At 42.7% G+C, this 17,373-nt stretch overlaps 1 protein-coding gene across 22 annotated transcripts in view; it reads right to left on the bottom strand.

The window, feature by feature from the left end:
* The window catches only part of Map4k4 (mitogen-activated protein kinase kinase kinase kinase 4), a 139,560-nt gene that overhangs the window by 26,117 nt on the left and 96,070 nt on the right, over nt 1-17,373 (bottom strand). For 9 of the 22 annotated variants that reach the window (XM_026785820.1, XM_013351036.2, XM_026785825.1 and 6 more), the window contains exons 11-16: nt 17,138-17,210; nt 15,988-16,198; nt 6,417-6,578; nt 3,494-3,580; nt 2,733-2,948; nt 1,867-2,028 (exon numbers count right to left, since the gene is read on the bottom strand). In XM_026785820.1, coding sequence (XP_026641621.1) covers nt 1,867-2,028; nt 2,733-2,948; nt 3,494-3,580; nt 6,417-6,578; nt 15,988-16,198; nt 17,138-17,210 — 911 coding nt within the window. The remainder of the gene's footprint in view (nt 1-1,866; nt 2,029-2,732; nt 2,949-3,493; nt 3,581-6,416; nt 6,579-15,987; nt 16,199-17,137; nt 17,211-17,373) is intronic. The other 13 variants (XM_026785823.1, XM_005359976.3, XM_005359981.3 and 10 more) reach the window with 3 other exon arrangements.

Genomic DNA, 17,373 nt, shown 5'->3' with positions numbered 1-17,373 from the left:
TAACAGTAGAACCCAAACAACTGACTTTCCAAATATACCAATAGCTTTTTCTTATTTCCTCCTAATCTTTGAGACTTTATATTAATTATGAAAAAAAGTGGAATTAAAATTTCTTTAGCAAAAAATCCAATGACAAGTCACCCCAGGCTGACCAGTGTTGGAGTGTGCCTTCCAATTAAGAACTCAAGAAGGTGACTTTGCCAAGTTAATTTATTCAGTTGCTTTAAAAAACATTCTCTCAAAAAAATCTATGAAATATTTTCATTAAATGTTGTCTTGTTATTGTAGAATAACTGCCCAACATTACGATTCTCATAATTCTTGCTACATACTTACTGATCAGTGTGTTTAGTGCAAACTGAAATCACCAAGTCCTTAACCCGCTTGACTTTTGCCGATATAACCTGTGGCCAAATCCACGTGCACAATCTCCATAGCTCACAAGTGGATCATATAATCCTAGTTTTGTTACAATTTCATACTACTAAAATATTTTAAACATTCACTGGGAAAGATACAAACAAATGTGTCACCAAGCAGTAGTAAGTGGGGCTCAACGTTAGGTGCCACTGAGAAGGTTCCCTCCAAGAACACTCTACAGTGCTTGCTTTGGCCAAGAGCACTCTCAGCAAAGGAGGAGGAAAAGGGAGACTATTTCTAAATACTGTATTAATCACTCATGAAATAAAAATGAGGTCACATAACTCAGGAGCTCTTGAATTCTACTGCTCAGAGAGAAGTCTGACCCTTGTGCTGGGTTTAACTTTCAAGACAAATGCTTCTTGTGCATTTACCACGCAGCACACCAGGAAACAAGCTCCAAGTTTAGGAGCGAGTGGCATCCAAACTTTTCTACTTGGGTCTGTTCCTGTTCTCTCACCCTATGCTGTATCTTTTTCTGTCCATCTTGTAATCTCTGGAGTTCTCTGCTGCTGTACCCACATAAACCCCCTCCCTACATACTGTGCCTCAGATCTGCTCCTCTTGACCCCTTGCCATAGCACCCCACTGTCCAATAGGAGGATTTGTTATTGTAAAGCACATTCAAACTCTCAGTGAATGCATTTGTCAAAGCACAATCATTCCTTCTGTCTCAAAACCACGAACTTTTGTCCTAGGAGACATGCAAACTCCAGTGGCAAATGCAGGGAAGTTAGCATCTGTCTGAGGCAGCCTGCAGTACAGAACAGCATGGAAGGAGTATCTAAACACTGTCGTCAGCAAGAGAGCAAGAATCAGCCTGGGATGTCTCTGCCATCTACTTTCCTTCCTAGACAACATGGCAGCTTCTCTTTTGAGTACTCAGACAAGGCAGAATATGGTACAGACTGAAGAAAAGTCATAACCTTTGTCAAGACTTCCGCCAGGAAATCAATATTTAATCTAATGGTCATAACCTGTTTGAATCTTGAAGTGTTTGTGAATCTGGTAAAAACAAAGACTTTCCCAGAAATATTCAGCCAAATAAACAGAATTCTGCATGGATCTCAGGCATCTTCAGCCTCCAAGCGTCCTCCAGAGAGCTGGGGACCACAGGAGTAAAGCATTTACTTTAAAATGTTTGAGAGAAGAGCCTCTGGTTCTTTTCAAACGTGCTTACACAATAAAACAACTTTCTAAAAACCTAGTGAAAAAGTATTTGTTTAAGAGGAAGGAGGGACTTCACATCTGAGTTAAGGAGGGCGAAAATGAAATTACTGACTATAGATGTACTGTTCCTAATGACTTAAACAATGAAGTCCGACTGCATATCCTTCTTTAGCTGTACCGCCACAGCACCTCTCTCCTCTTTCCACGTGACAATGCACTAAGTGTGGCCAGTGAGCCAGTATGTGTCTTCAGCACAGCAAAGGCTGCTGCTGCTACCTGTGGCTCCGCTGGTCTCTGCAGGGCAGGGTGCACAGACTCGGAGTTGCCATTGGAAAAAGATTCTGATCGGGAAGGCACCGGCGGCTCCAATCCTCTGCCTGTTTGCTTAGACTGGGCCTCAGGGGAGCTGTGGTTAGTCTTTCTAAATCTATCTTCCACCTGCATCAGAGAATTAGAAGACATAGCGCCATGTTAGTAGGGAAAGGAGAGATGAAGAAGGAAGTCTAAGAGCAGGACATCAAGAGAAATTGTTCTCTTCAGCTATAAGAAAAGAGGGAGAGCAGCTGAGGGGTGGCAAAAAGCAGGGCTAAGATTTGATACAGGATTTTTAAAAAACTATGAAAATTAAAATTAAGCAAAGCAGCCTCTAAGATAGTCTCCGTGCCCAGTTTCATTACTCTATCTAAGAGAATTTGTTCCCTGACTCTCCGCCCTGTGAAGGAGGGTGTAGAACAAGAGTGCCATCTACAGGCCAGAACTGCTCAGCGCTCCTGGAAGCAACCAAACCCTTTTGTCTAGCCCAGAGGTGGAAGAAGGCTTGGTTGCATCCGAGTTTGAGGCTGTGACCAAATGTACCAACTGACCCAATAAGAAATCAGGCTAAAGGTCCATTGGATCGTCATCCTAGTCTTACACCAGACCACTTCTCTTGTTCACACACTAAAGAATGATGGTGCCAAACATTCTTTTTTGTGTAGTTTTACTTCTAATTCCTCTAATACTTGTTAAATGAGGCATCCACATAGAAAACGGGTGATTTGCTGGTCCCTTGTGAAATTCATGGTACAGCTCTCTCACCAGTCACGAGGGAACGTCTCAGAGCCTTTTCAGGACCAGCATTTAAGCAAAGTGAAAGAAGATACCTCCCGAGCTCTGTCAGCAGGATCGTAGTGAGGCTTGGGCTCTGGAGCATGATAGCTTGGCTTGCTCCTGTCCTGCTGCGGCTGCTGCGGCTGCTGCTGCGGGTGCGGCCTCCTGTGGTCGTGCTGTAGAGACAGGAGATATGCTTGTTCTTGTTGCAACTGCCTCTGGAGCCTCTCTGCCTGCCGGTGCTCCTCCATCTCCCGCCATCGGCACTCCTTGGAGAGGGAGAGGGCAACACTGAATCTGGGGACCACGGCGAGCTCATCTCGTCTCTGAGTCCCTTCTTGATTTTTGTTTGTTTAAACAGCACTTCCCCTCTTGTATAAGAGCAAAACGAATGGTTGGGATTTTAAATAGCATGTTACCTGTGTAAAATCTGACAGCATTTGCTAACTGTAACATCATTGCAGAGTAAAAGAATTTAATTAAACATCAGATTCAGTGGTATATATACACACAAATTCAGCGAAAATTCTACACATGCTCAGTGAGCCTGACACCTTCAGCACTTTCACATTCACTGAATGCCAAGTTCTGTTTAAAACATGACAGGCACGTACTGAACAAAGCAGTTAACTTACTAATGGGAAATAAACAAAGGCCAGTTTATACTGTGCTTGACAGCATGACCACAGAGGACATCTTCATTAGAAACCTGACTTCCACATAAAACCAAAAAGCTCTGGAGTCACCACAGCCGGCCAACTCAGGGGAGGGACAGGCCCTGTGGCTTGGGAATGGGACAGAGGCGGGGCGTTACCAGTAACATGGCCTGCTCCTGGAGCAGCTGCTGCTGCAGGATTTCCAGGTGCCGCTGCTCCTCCTCTAGCTGCCGCCTGATGTACTCCTGTCACACAGAAATTACCCAGCAGTCAATACATCCAGAAGGAAAGCATCAGTCACCTGTGTGGGCAACCAAGAACTACTCCAATAAGCTTCATAGCAAACTCACCGAAGAATGCACACCTAACCTAAAAACAACCTCTAGCTGGGGACTTTTACAAAGGCTTCAAGCTGGCCAGTGAGTGCAGGGAGGCCAGGGCATCCAGTGACACGTGGCCATGTGGGAGCACTACTGTACAATGCTATTACCACACCCAACACAGAACTGTAAAGGAGGTCTTCCTCTTAAAATGACAGACTCCACAGCCACTGAGCTGAATTAGGAGCAAGGGATTCTGATTAGTAAATACCTGCTTACGTGACATCATTTTAAACAGCATGGGTCAGCAACTTTTGAAAACTAAAACTCAATTCTGTTTTAAGACCTAAAACCAAAAAAACCCCAAACAAAAATTGTGCTTTTGCTAATGACTCGAAAGGTACCTCAATGACTATAGTCTAAAGGATATGGTCAGGGATCACAGGCTACGGGCACTTCTCTACAAGTAAACTGGCCCAAGCTCTTGGTGATGAGTCTGCATGTTTGTGTATTGTGCACAGGCACGACAGCAGGTGAAAATGACCCATCTGTATCACAATGGGAAAGGCAATCACATATGAAGCATAATACACAAAGGTAATAATGCTACTTTGACCTGCCTAAAGTCTGTAGTTCAAGTTCCACTCTGGGGGAAGGAGCGAGAGGCGGGAATATACTCAAGCTTGAAGTTGTGCCTATTTTATTCGAACAAAGCGATCAGGAGATCCTAAACCCAGTTCCATCAAAAAACAAGCTGTGTGATTTGCTGCATACGTTCAACCTTCCATTATGTTTCTTCACTAGAGAAATGGAATATGAGCTAGATATGAAATATCTCTCTGGAGCAAAAGCATTTTACAAGAAGTCTTACTGTCAGGAAAACAAACACTGCCACCCCTGCATTAGTGAAAACTACCCACCCGCCCTAGAAGGGGAGCAAAGAAAGGGCTTGTGGAAAACTGTTCCATGGAGGTGGGTTCTGTTTCTTTAGATGCCTCCTACTGATCAGCCCCTGTTTCATGGCACATGCCTTGAAGTAAAGAACCAAAGATACGGGCTGCACAGATGCTTAAGCTAACCAGAAAAGTATTAGACAACACAAAAGCAATGTCCTGTAAACACCCTGAGGGCACCATATCTTACAAAGAAGACTGAGTCCCCAAAGCCAGGTAGGTCCCTGGTCCCTGGCTCCCCAGGCTCATGCTTAGCAAGGAGAGTATTTGTGATGGACATGTGGCCTTAGCTGTCTGAAAAGGAGAATCTGAATACCAAATCATATATTTTTTTGTTTTAGCAAAACAGAATTAAATCCTAACTTAAATGAGTATAGTAACTTGATCTTTCATGTTCTTCCTTTAAAATGCAAGAAAACTGGAGGGGAAAAAAATCACATGCTATCCAAACCACAAAGATTCTGACATACAATGACCAGAGAAGATGGAACACACGCTTGCATGGGGATGCTATGTGTACTACTTATTATTTAGCAATCAAAAAGGAAAAGCAGAATAAAACAGAAACAATTTTAAGAAACCCTTAAAGTGCAGGGTACTTGCCAGTTAAGGTTAAGATTTTTTTTTATTTTGTATTTATGAGTGTTCTGCCTACATGAATATTTGTAGACCATGTGTATGCATTCCAGGAAGAGGCCACTGGATCCCTGGAACTGGAGTGACGGGGTTCCTAAGGGGCCATGTGGGTGCTAAGAACTGAATCCGGGTCTTCTGGAGGAGCAGCCAGTGCTCTCCCCTGCTGGGCAAGCTCACCAGCCCCTATTCACAATATCTGAACAACTGCAACTTCCACCACAGAATTAAAAGGGAAGCACCACCCTCAAGCCTCTCACAATCAAACACAGCAACACCCCGGTGACTTCTTGACAAGTGGCATTTTCACAAATTTGTAGCCCTCAGGGATAAACATGATGAAATATTAATGACAGCCACCACAAACAAACAAGCAATGCTGTTAAGCATCAAGAGGTAGAGAGTAACACGTAGGCTGTATCACGGACGTTCAAATAGACAGTGGTGTATATGCAGACCCAAGCTCAGACACTCAAGGTCCAGGAGGAGAACCAAGAACAGCAGCTGGATCATCCTATCTGGAGTTAAAATGATGGTCTGAAAGTACTTTAAATCTGAAATCCAAGCACTATTCAAATGGTTTCCATTCATTGAGTTTCTTCTTTATTCAAAGCTCAAAACAAAGAATGATCAATTCAAAGACAGGAAAGCCAAATAAACTAAGAAAAGTTATTTTTTGTTTACATATGGTTTAAGAAATTTACAAATAAACTATAGAAAGCAATACTAAAATTGAAAGCATTACAAAAACTGTTTCTGTTAAACTATATCAAAAAAAATCTTTAATATTACAAAAATATGTTTGAAAACGCATTCAGTCACTAGATATTTCAAACATTTATTAAAAATTCCCTTACAGTTGGTTTTTAATTTCCTTGTCTAAAAAGTTAACTCCCAGATACCTGGAGTTCAAAGTATGTAAGCCGAGTCTGTGAACATATATGCAGAAATCTGTCACATGTCACACTCGTCAGGACTCTGGCTAGTTTCAAAGGGTCTCTCCACTGCATCAATTCCTATTCTTTTTTAAGATAAGGAGTCAAGTCGTTAGTGCTTCCAATGTAAACACTAACCTAAACTTCTGAGTGTACATGAGTGCATGCACACAGGAGAGTACTCTTGGTTCCCAGCCCCAGCTCGACAGGATAACCAACACTCCGATTTGATAAACTAACCTGCTCCCGCTCCACTCTCCTCTTCTCCTCCTCAGCTCTTCTCCTCTCCTCTTCTTCTTTGCGCCTCCTCTCCAGTTCCTCCAGCCGTCTCTTTTCTTCTTGTTCTCGCCTTCGCTGCTCTCGCTCCTGCTGTCTCCTGGCTTCCCGCTCTCTTCTTTGTTGCTGCAGAAGAAGAACTGTGGAGTTACCAGGGATCCGCTGGCTGTGGTCCTCGGAGATTTGCCGACAGTGAGAAACAGGTGTCAATGAGCGAAACTCCTGGACCCTGCAGCCTCTCCTGGCCAAGTGTTCTACATGTACTTAACAGCTTCCCCATAACTACTGGTCACAGGTGTAATGTTCCTTTGAGCTCTTACAGGGTTTGTGTTCTGCTTTGACTACAATCACCCTCACTGCCTACTGAACTCCACCATTCATTGTTATTCACGGCATCACTATCTAGGACTCTTAAAATCAGAACAGAAAGAAATAAATGATTAGAGGGTAGAAAAAAAGGACAAAGAAGGAAAAAAAACAAAAAATATCTTAAAAATTAGAAGTATGCACGAGAAAAAAAAACAGAAAGAAATGGGCATCAGCAAAGAAAACAAGTATCACTATTACTGCTGGGAATATCTCAAAGTTATAATTCTCTTTACAACCCTGGGAAGTCAGGATCTCATTCCTACTGTAACTCATTGCGACTACACAGAAAACAGGCTCAGAAAAATAAAATGACCTGTCCAATGTCACTGGCCAAAAAGCCTCTGCTGGAAAAGCCATTCCGCCTATAAGGCTCATTCTTAAGTATACTCCACCTAGCACCCCCTGACAGATAAGAGTGTAAAACCAACTCGGTAGACTCAGCCCACTCCAGATATGCATGCAGTGTACAACAACAACACAGCTACTTCCCTAACTGTTCTTGCAAAATGACACAATACCTGTCAGCAAAGCACTAACATGCTGTGGAGTCTAAAGTTTATTAGGTCTTTCTATGAATATGGGAAATGCTAACATTCAACCAGCACTGTCTAATACATGGCTAACACTACCGCTAAATTGTAGCTTGAACGCATAAGGAAACAAGTTCATTAGTGGCTACTCCACTGGACAACACAACACATCTACAGAAAATATCACTTTTTCAGAGAGAGAAAACTGATACAGTTCACGAATTCTATCTGTGCTACTACTGTGGCTAACAACAAGTCTAAATAAAAATACTATATCACAAGGTTACAGTAGATACACAACATAAGGATCTGTTAGAGCTTAGTACTCCTTCTGAATCTTCCACATACTCCAGCAGCGTCTAAGGCATGTCCTGTGTGTGCTGGCCTGGACGGGGGTGATGTCCCACTGAGACTGTGCAGTCTGCCCAACCGAGGTCCACGTTGACCTGTAGTCAGTCCCAATGACTCTCAGTACCTGCAACAGGACCACAAAGTGCCCTGCTCTGCAGCTTCTAGGAGCCCCTTTCTGTCTTCAATACCGGGACTCAAAGATGGCATGGGCCTTCGCATGGGCCTTTCTTTCTTTTTGTTTTCAACCGTGTGCTGTGTATGTATTAAGTTTTTCAACTCAGAAACTGTATCTGTTGGTTTTTGATTTTTGGTTTACTATGTAGCCCAGGACGACTTTGAATTTTCAATTCTCCTGCTTCTTTCTGAGTTCTGGAATGGCAGAACATGCCTGACATAAATGTATTTCTCAGAGCTAGAAATTTTGTTTAACTATTTAACTATTTGTTTAACTGTATGTTCTTCCCAACACACCAATGTCTTAGAATGTCTAAAGGCAATGTGGGGCTCTTGGATCGATTGTTTTCTTTTGTTCTATTACCCATAAATTTGTCTTTTCTTCTTTTCCTATTTTCTAAGAGTTTTTAAGTACTTCAGGAATTCTTACTACATTAAAACAAACAACAAATTAAAAAAACCATCTTCAGGGGCTTGAGAGCTGGCTCAGAACTTAAGAGCACTGGCTCCTTTTCCAAAGGACTCAGGTCCAGTTCCCAGCACTCATAGGATAGCTCACAACTATCTGTAACTCCAATTCCTGGGGATCTTGTTGGAGGACATGGGAGTATACAGCAGGTGATAACTAGTGTCCAATAGGCTGACCTATTATCAGATGAGTGACCCTCTGACGGGAGCCCTACTTGGTAAGGCCATGGGGTCACTGTAGACAACTGTTTGACTCTTCTGTAATTTCTCTCATGAGTCACTTCATTTCCTCCCTAAGAGCAGCTTTGGATGTTTTCCCACTGCCTGTGTGTTTATCTCCTGAAAATATTCCATCTACTGGGCACACATATATCTATGGATCGTCAGGAAGATGACTTCTCATTAAGCTGTATGATTTTGATATATACAGAAATATGCTAAAATATGCTTCATAACTAGATCTATTGTCCCACGAGGACTGTGAGGCACTTAGAAGGCACTTTGTTCCCTTTACTCCGACTAACAAGAAAGTAACAAATGTCTCCTCAGTCTAAGACAAACTGCACACAATCAGCTCGTTTTTTAGAGCAAGTTCAAACTAGACTAAAGGTTTTTGTGAATGGAGTATAAGTTTAAAACTTTACAGCTCTGCACAAGTTCAGAGTTGTGGGTGCCTAACCAAGGTTACTAACACAAAGTCTAAAAAACCCTATCACTTCTTCACTTGCCAAGAGTAGCTGATGAAACTGTGTCTCATAGCTCATCTCCCTGGGCACTGTGCCTACCCTCTGGTCACAGTCACTCCAGAGACCTTGAAGCTTTGTGTGGCCGTGGTAAAGGGCTCTCCCCTTGTCACTCACCCAAAGGAATGCTTCTTACCAACGAGATGTAACTCCTGTAATTTTTAAATTATAACTTCAAGCCTCCTGTAAAAAGTGTATTCAGGCTAGATTGAACAGGAAGCTACAGAGAATTGGAACAGAGAATTGAAACCAAAGATTTAAAATTATAGAATTGGAACTAAAGAATTAGAAGCTAGAGAATTACAGACAATTAGGACAAGAGAATTAGATCTAAAGAATAATAAAAGAGAATTACCTTCAGACACTGTGCAAGCTATTATAGAAATCTTTCAATCCTCGCTCCTGAGAAGCATTCTCTGAGTTAGCCTGGGTGGTGGTCAGGGAGCGGGACTTCCAGACCCCTAAAGGATCTAATGCTGTCTTCTGGCCACTGTGGCACTGTGTGCACAGGTAGGCATAGGTAAAACCCCATACACATAGAATAAAATAATAAATCTTAAAAAGAAAAACATCAATTATTGACTGAAAGTTTTCAAAAGGAATTTTCTTCTTAGTGTTAAATGAAACATTTTAGGAATTTAAGTCCTTTGAAAGCATGGTTATATTTAGCCTTCTCCATGTACATACACATCGCCTTCCTGAGAGGAATATAGGATGCATGTGTGTGTGTGTGCGTATGTGTGTGCGCTGGGGACTGACTCCAAGGCCTCAAACATGCCAGGCAATGCTCAGCTACTACTGAGCTCCCCTGTCAGCCTGTGTGCTGTGGTTTTTTTTTTGTTTTTTTTTTTTAAATTAAATCCGACTCGTGACAAGCACATGGCATCCTGGAGAAAACTGTTGTGGTTGTACTCAGCATCTCACACTCAGAGTGATGGAAGACAGAACTATCTATTCAGAGTTGAAACCCAATCAAATCCTACGATAATCTTTGCATAAAGTACAGATAAGCTTGAGGAATAGCTGTGGGTAGGGTATCATATTTTCAAAGCACAACCTCTGTTTCTCAGGACATAAGGTCTTTGAGTGGTCCAAAGTGTAGGACCTCCTGAGTACATCAGGAGTGTGGGGGACAAGGGGAGGATAGAAGAGAACAGGGAGGGAGGAAGGGGAATGGAAAAATGTATAGCTCAATAAAACCAATAAAAGAAAACTAATAAAATAATAATAATAAAGTATCTGAGACTCAGAGATCTCACATATAAGGATTGATTTTCAAATAAGTATAGTATCAACAGTCACTTTTCAGAGATACACACAGGCCTAGAAATGACTGATTTATCCACTTGAGAAACCTGTATTAGCAAGTATCATGGACATATGAAGATAAATTTGAACAGTGAGGCACATGCAAAAATTCCTGAGACTATCCCATTAAGCAAGTCTTGCCTAGGGGAAGAATGAATGAATGGCCAAGGCAAAGAACAAGACAATTTCTTTCTTACTTGCCATCCATAATAGACTGGAATATTCACAAGTATAAACTGAAACAAGAGTATAAAACTGCTCTAATTTAGGGAGGAGAAAAAGAAGACAGGCCCAGAAAGAATCACCAATGTTCAACCCCTTAGGTAAGTGGAGCAATGAGTGGTCTTGGCAGTATCTGGGGAGAGAAAGGGCAAATGCGCACTCACAGGGAGACCAGCACCAGACACATGCTGCAGACAGCACCCAAGAAGGGAGTACACTGCATGCACCTCCAGGGCAGGGCAGAGAGGTGAACACCACAGGACAGAGGCACTGCTACACTGCACACTCTCCCCACCCCCTCCCAAGACCCGGAGTCTAAGAATCTGACCAAGAATCAACAGGACAGTTGTGAGCAACCAAAGTTCTTCACATTCAGAAAGACCGTAACAGTAGAATATAAACAACTGACTTTTCAAATGTATTCTATTACATAGCTCTTTTTTTTAAGGTCCATTTATTTATTATGTATACAGTATTCTGCCTGCAGATCAGAAGAGGGCACCAGATCTCATTATAGATGGTTGTGAGCCACCATGAGGTTGCCAGGAATTGAACTCAGGACCTTTGGAAGAGTAGCCAGTGCTTTTAACCTCTGAGCCATTTCTCCAGCCCCCTAAATATCTCTTAACAGATGATTAATATGAAAGGCTGTTTTCATGAAAGAAAATAACCTAAATGAAATGAATCTCCTGTTAATACCTACAAATATAATAGTCTAACCTTGTCTTGTTTTCTTGCATCAATTTAACAAACATCAAAGTGAAAGACTGCATAATGTTATAAGAATGATTCTCAAGGTCTCTCAAATCACAGATTTTCTTATTACTGAAGTGTTCTTAAGTGTGTCAGAGTAAATGCATACTTTTTGGGCTATTAAAATCTTCCCCAAGTCTGCCATACCAATACAGCTCTAAAGCCCATTCACACATGCCCTGGATTTACTAGTGTTAGCAATATTCTAGTTACCTTCATTCAAGAGGCTTGAGAACATGCTACTGCATACAGGTGACAGTGTGTTTGCTTATGTAACAATTCTGATCACCTTTTAAAAGAGAAAAAAAAATGACTGGAATTTCCCAAAAGAAAATTCTCCCCATCTTAAGATACCAATGTTTGCTGAATTAAATTCTTCACCAAATTTAACTAAAAATAAAAGCACAAGACCGCACGTCAAAAGAACATTCAAGAACTTACAAGAGGTTCTTATGAACAAGACAGCCACTGCCAACTGGACTAGGCAAGGCCTTAGCTTTGGCCCGGGTTGCCAGGCCCAGGGATAAAGCAGATCTTTAAAGCGGAGCTGTGAAAAAGGCAGCGCCAGGCCAAGGCCGACCCTGTTGTCAGATGCTGATGTTTGCACAACAATGGCCTTTTGTATGTGAAGGCAAGTGAGGAAATGGTTCTTAGTCCTTTGAAATGTGTGGAAAGTCTCTGAAAATTCTCTGAGGCAAAGGAGTTCAAATTTTCCCTTCTATGATCTCAGAGCCAAAAAACACAACAGACACAGGATGGCTTATTAACTCTTACTGAGAAACTATGTCTGCCTAATGCTAACCCCACTTCACAAAGAAATTTTCTTTTCTCTCACTTCCCTTTGCTTTTAATGTATTCACTTCCACCTGCCCCTCTAAACTGAATAATCCATGTGTCCTCCTGGGGAGAGGAACTCTACTGAGCACACACTCCATGTCCACCCTGCTGAGGAAAGCAATCCCCAGTCACAGAGCCACAGCTGAGACTCCAGGGCTAAACACTAATGGAGCAGGAACCATTTTTCTAAACACCCACGGAAAGGACACAAGAGGGAAGAGTGGGTATCCTACTGCAGTGTTCACAGACAGAGAGGGGACAGCAGCAGGGAAGGGAGCCAAGAGTGTTATGGAAAGACTGGCCCGTGTGGACTCCTTCCTGGCACTAAGAGAATGTGACAGGAAAAGCAGAAAGCAACAAAACTAGAAAACCAGTTCCCAGATACCTACGTGAGCTGAGATGTAAGAACAAGCTCCTATGTTGGAGATTCTGCAAGGCTGCTGGCTGACCGGAACTACTGGGAGACGAACTTCTTGGCTGTCTTTAGCCTCTTTAATAACCATTCCCTGCCCACTATGTCTGACCTAATAGCCATGATTACTAGGTAAATCCTTCGGAGTGCTCTAACACTTCTTGCTTCCAACAAAGGTTAGGAGGTCATCAGAGAGCAGGGCCTGGGGTGTGTAATAGGCTCTCCTTAGCAAAGCTAGGAAGTCGTCCTGACAGAAGCATCTTGACTTGTCTTTGCTCAATCACAACAACTTCATAAAGCTGTGATGTAATGGTAATATGTGATTAGGCATGTAACGTAAAGGTAATGTGTAGTAGGGTATTGGGGTAACACGGACTGTTCCTAGCCATGATCACTCCCTCTGAGGCGAATGCTGCATCTGCACGCCATGTATAACACACCAGCAAACAGGAGCTGCTGGTATCTCCTAGCTAAGGGAGAGGCACACAAGTACTGAAATATAATGGGCCTCTGCTAGGAAGAAAGAGGACACACCTAGCTGCAGCAAGACTAGTTTTAAAGCAGGGCAAAAGGGGGGGGGGGGCTCTGGACCATGGCCCCTTACTCCTCATTTTAAAGCATTTCTGGCTGGCCTAATGAAAGGAAATTATTTAGGCTTTGGGAATTTTTAAATTATGTTTATTTAGTATGCACATGTGAACAGCATGCTACCACAGTGCACACATGGAGGTCAGAAGACAACCTGAAGAGTCTGTTTTCTCTGGGATAAAACCGGACTTGCTGAACATAGCGGACAATGAGGACTACTGAGAACTCAAGAACAATGGCAAATGGGTTTTTGATCCTACTGCATGTGCTGGCTTTGGGGGGGCATGGGCAGTTTGGATGCTCAACTTACTAAACCTGGATGGAGGTGGGTGATCCTTGGACTTCCCACAGGTCAGGGAACCCTGATGGCTCTTCAAGCTGATGAGGGAGAGGGACTTGATCGGGGGAGGGGGAGGGAAATGGGAGGCGGTGGCGGGGAGGAGGCAGAAATCCTCAATAAATAAATAAATTAAAAAAAAAAAAGAGTCTGTTTTCTCCTTTTGTCATGTGGGTCCCAGGGACTGAAGCTCTGAGCCATCTCAGTGGCCCAACATTCACTCATCTCATGAATGGGGCTGCATATCTTCGCCTACATTGTTCATAATGGGAATTTTTTTAAAGGAATTTTTATTTCCATTTAAAAGGGGGGCTAACATAGCCTTTTGTTGAAAGGGTTACAAATTACTCAGCCTCAAAGATTCCCAAATTACCTTTCTGGAACCTAAAGTGCAAACAATGCTTACAACTGCCTCCAATTAAGGAAAAGGAGCTAGACCTCCCAGAATCCCAACAAGCAGATTCTGTTTGTGAGAACACTTGCCGTTCCAGTGCCTAGCTCTATTTTTAAGGTTTCTTTTTTATTGTTTGAGAATTTCACACATACATATAATGTTTTGATCAACTCCATCCCCTCATTCTCACCTCTCCAATTTCCCTAACACCACATTTCCTCTATTTTTCTTTATTTCTCTTTTAGCAAATGAGTGTTTAGCCTGCATGTATTTATGTGTAGCATGTGTGTGCTTGGTGCCCATGGAATTATGAATGATTGTAACCCACACGTGGGTACTGTGAACCAGATCTGGGTTTCTCTACAAGAGCAACAAGTGTGCTCTTAGCCACCGAGCATCTCTCCAGCCCCTCCCCTATGTTTAGGAAAAGTGGAATCCGCGGTGACCCTGAGTATGAATTTACACTCGATCATAAACTGGCAGACTGAGAAAAACATGCAAAGCAGACATCTCTAACCCACTAGGCATCTATGTACTGAGTGAAACAAATGACCCAAAAACATCAACGAACTTCAGCTGTCTTCACTGTGTAATCCTCACTGCCTACCTCACAGAGAGGAGAGATGCCAATCTCACTACTACAGCCTGAAAGCCACTGTCACCTCCTGCGTTACAAACAAACTCTAGACAATCCAGTTCATAATAGGCCCATAGGGCAACCCTTACCACCTGCCTGGGCAGTGGAACTAGACAGGGTCAGAGCTCATCCCAGTATCTGTAGTAAGTTTCCAAACTCATCCAAGTTTTCCAGTCTGTTCACAAAACAGTAAGAAAAGACTTAAATATCTTTTAAAGAGATTTGCAAGTAAGCTGTCCTACAAACACTTAATTTTTTCACTATAAAGTTCTGAGTATTTACATATCTCCCTTCGTGAGGCACACACTGGTTTCCAAGCAGTGAGCAAAGCCACAGGATAATAAAAGACACCGTGCCAGCATACTCGCTGCGTGACCAACAGCATGCTTAGTTGTTTAAAGTAAATCCCACTGGAAATGTCATTACAGGGCTTTATTTCTGATGATTCTTCTACTAGGAAAAAATTATAGAGGTGGAAAAAGTATGTTCAAATCAAATGGAAACAAATGATTGTGAGAAATTAGGGGTTATGGCATAGTAAATAAAAGGCAGTCAAGAAAGGAAAATCAAAACACTCTTGATTCTCAAGTGAATCACAGGGAAACTACATTTCTGTGAATTAAAAATAAAAACCTTTAAATAACTACATTACCAATGCTGAGAATATTAATGGCGTAAATTAACATGGTGTAAACTGCACTTGCCTGCCACAGAACAAAATTATTCTGTTTTCTGAATTTCTTACTCCTTTTTAAAAAAATACATTTGTTGTATGTGTGTGTGTAGTGCATGCAATGCACATGTCACAGCACACGTGTGGAGGAAGACAACTTGCTAGAGTTCATTTTCTCTAATATACCACCTAGGACCTAGGGACCAAACTCCAGTTGTCAGGCTTGGTAGCATGCATCTACATCCATGGAACCATCTTCTTGGCCTGAATTTTTTACTCTTAAATCCACCCCAAAGTTAAGGCATTTTGAGAACAATCTTTATACATACACACATACATACATATATATGTCTTAAGTGTCAGAAAAATACAAAATTGGGATCCAAAAGCCGAGAATGGAAAAGAAATCAGGTCAAGTCTAAGCAAGTCAACTTAAACACAATGGAAACACTATAGAAAGCTGGTCTAGTGCCATCTTCAGGACAATGGAGTTCTACACCTCAAAATACACATGTAAACTAAGTGTTAGGCAGGCCTTCAGCATATTTTACAAGGAACACATTTCTAAGGTCCAGGAATGTGACGCCTGCCAGGCCAAAGCACAAGCTTCCCTTCAGAAAGTCTGAATGGCTACAACCTATTGTCTCAGTACCACATCACCTCGGCAACCTGGCGGGGTATCTGGTAACCAACAGACATGAGTATGGAAAAGGAAAAGACCAAGGCGGATGTCTCCTACCTCTTCCAGCCGCCTCCTCTGTTCCTTCTGCTGTTCAATCCGTTTCTGCCTCTCCGCCAACAGCTGCCTCTTATACTCCTCCTGCTCCCGGAGTTGTTGCTCCTGGAGAAGCTGCTGTCTCCGCAGAGCCTCAGATCGCTCCTTGTTCTCCTGCTGCAGTCTCAGGAAATCACGGCGCAGAGTCGACTCTCCAGGCACATTGACAATGGAACTGCAGAGTGAAGAGGGCTATCAGGGCTTCATGCATCACCTTGGCTCTGAGGGCGCAAAGAGCAGGGGCATCCTCTTCCTCTTCTACACCCAATTCTCTTAATGAGAACTTAGCCCAGGTGTTCAATCAACAGGTCCGGGACAACTATGTTTACAGCTCAGAAGGCTTGCATCATCCTTTAGCATTAGTAATGTCTGAAAAATCAGTTCTAGATGCTTAGTAGGCATTTCTATCAATTCAACAACAATGCCATCAATTCAACAACACAGTAGAAGACTGAGCTCACTTTCTATCATTTCAGTGGTCTCTCTTTGGCCCTCTTATTTTCCATCATCACAAAGAAATGGCACTCACTGGTGCTCAGCATTCCTTCATTTTCTTTCATCTGGCCAGCATCCAGCCTGCTCTGTATTCCCTACCTCTGCTCTTTAGGATCGAGGACAGCAGCAGGCCCCAAGCGGGCTTGTGAGTGGACTTTGCACAGGACGCTGAGATAGTACTGTTCTGTCTTCCCCAATCCCATATCACACAGAACAGCAGGAATACAAACATGCTGCAATTCCTTTTACTACAGATGCCAGTGTGTATCTTACACATGCCATTTTATTCTCTAAAAGCAATTATAGTGGTCATGAAATCAATTCTAATTTTGTGCAAATTTTAATTTGAAATGGACTCAGATTGTTTAAGTTATTGTAGGACTTGTACCACTGTGCCTCCTGGAGCACTAAATGTCAGCAGCAGTATTTCCTCAGCCCCAACATAAAACTGGGTTAAAAACAAAACACTAGGTAACAGTTTGGAGTGGGGAGCTGCTCATAGACATCTGTCATGAGGTGAGGATGGGGACAGGAAGCGAGCCAGTGCTATCTGTTCCTGTGGAATGCCAGCTTCAATGGAGCTTCATCTCTCACAAAGCGGCAATGGCAGCGCCCTTACCTTGGCTCTCCTTCCTGTTCAGGCACTTCCTCCTCTTCCTCCTCACTCCCGCTGTACTCATACTCGGTTTCATCTACAAGACAAGCAGGAGCGTTGACACATCCTGACAGGCACCTGAGGAGGCGAGCATCTCCAGAGGCACGGTGACCAACACAAGATGCTCTTTCTGAACATGGTGGTTAGGAGAACTTGCACAGAACAGATGCTGACTTCCCATATCAATGGCAGTAAATTCC

Source organism: Microtus ochrogaster, linkage group LG2 (genome assembly GCF_000317375.1).
Source record: "Microtus ochrogaster isolate Prairie Vole_2 linkage group LG2, MicOch1.0, whole genome shotgun sequence".
NCBI lineage: Eukaryota > Metazoa > Chordata > Mammalia > Rodentia > Cricetidae > Microtus > Microtus ochrogaster.
Note: the sequence above shows the minus strand (reverse complement) of the source record. Positions and strands in the feature narration are given on the sequence as shown.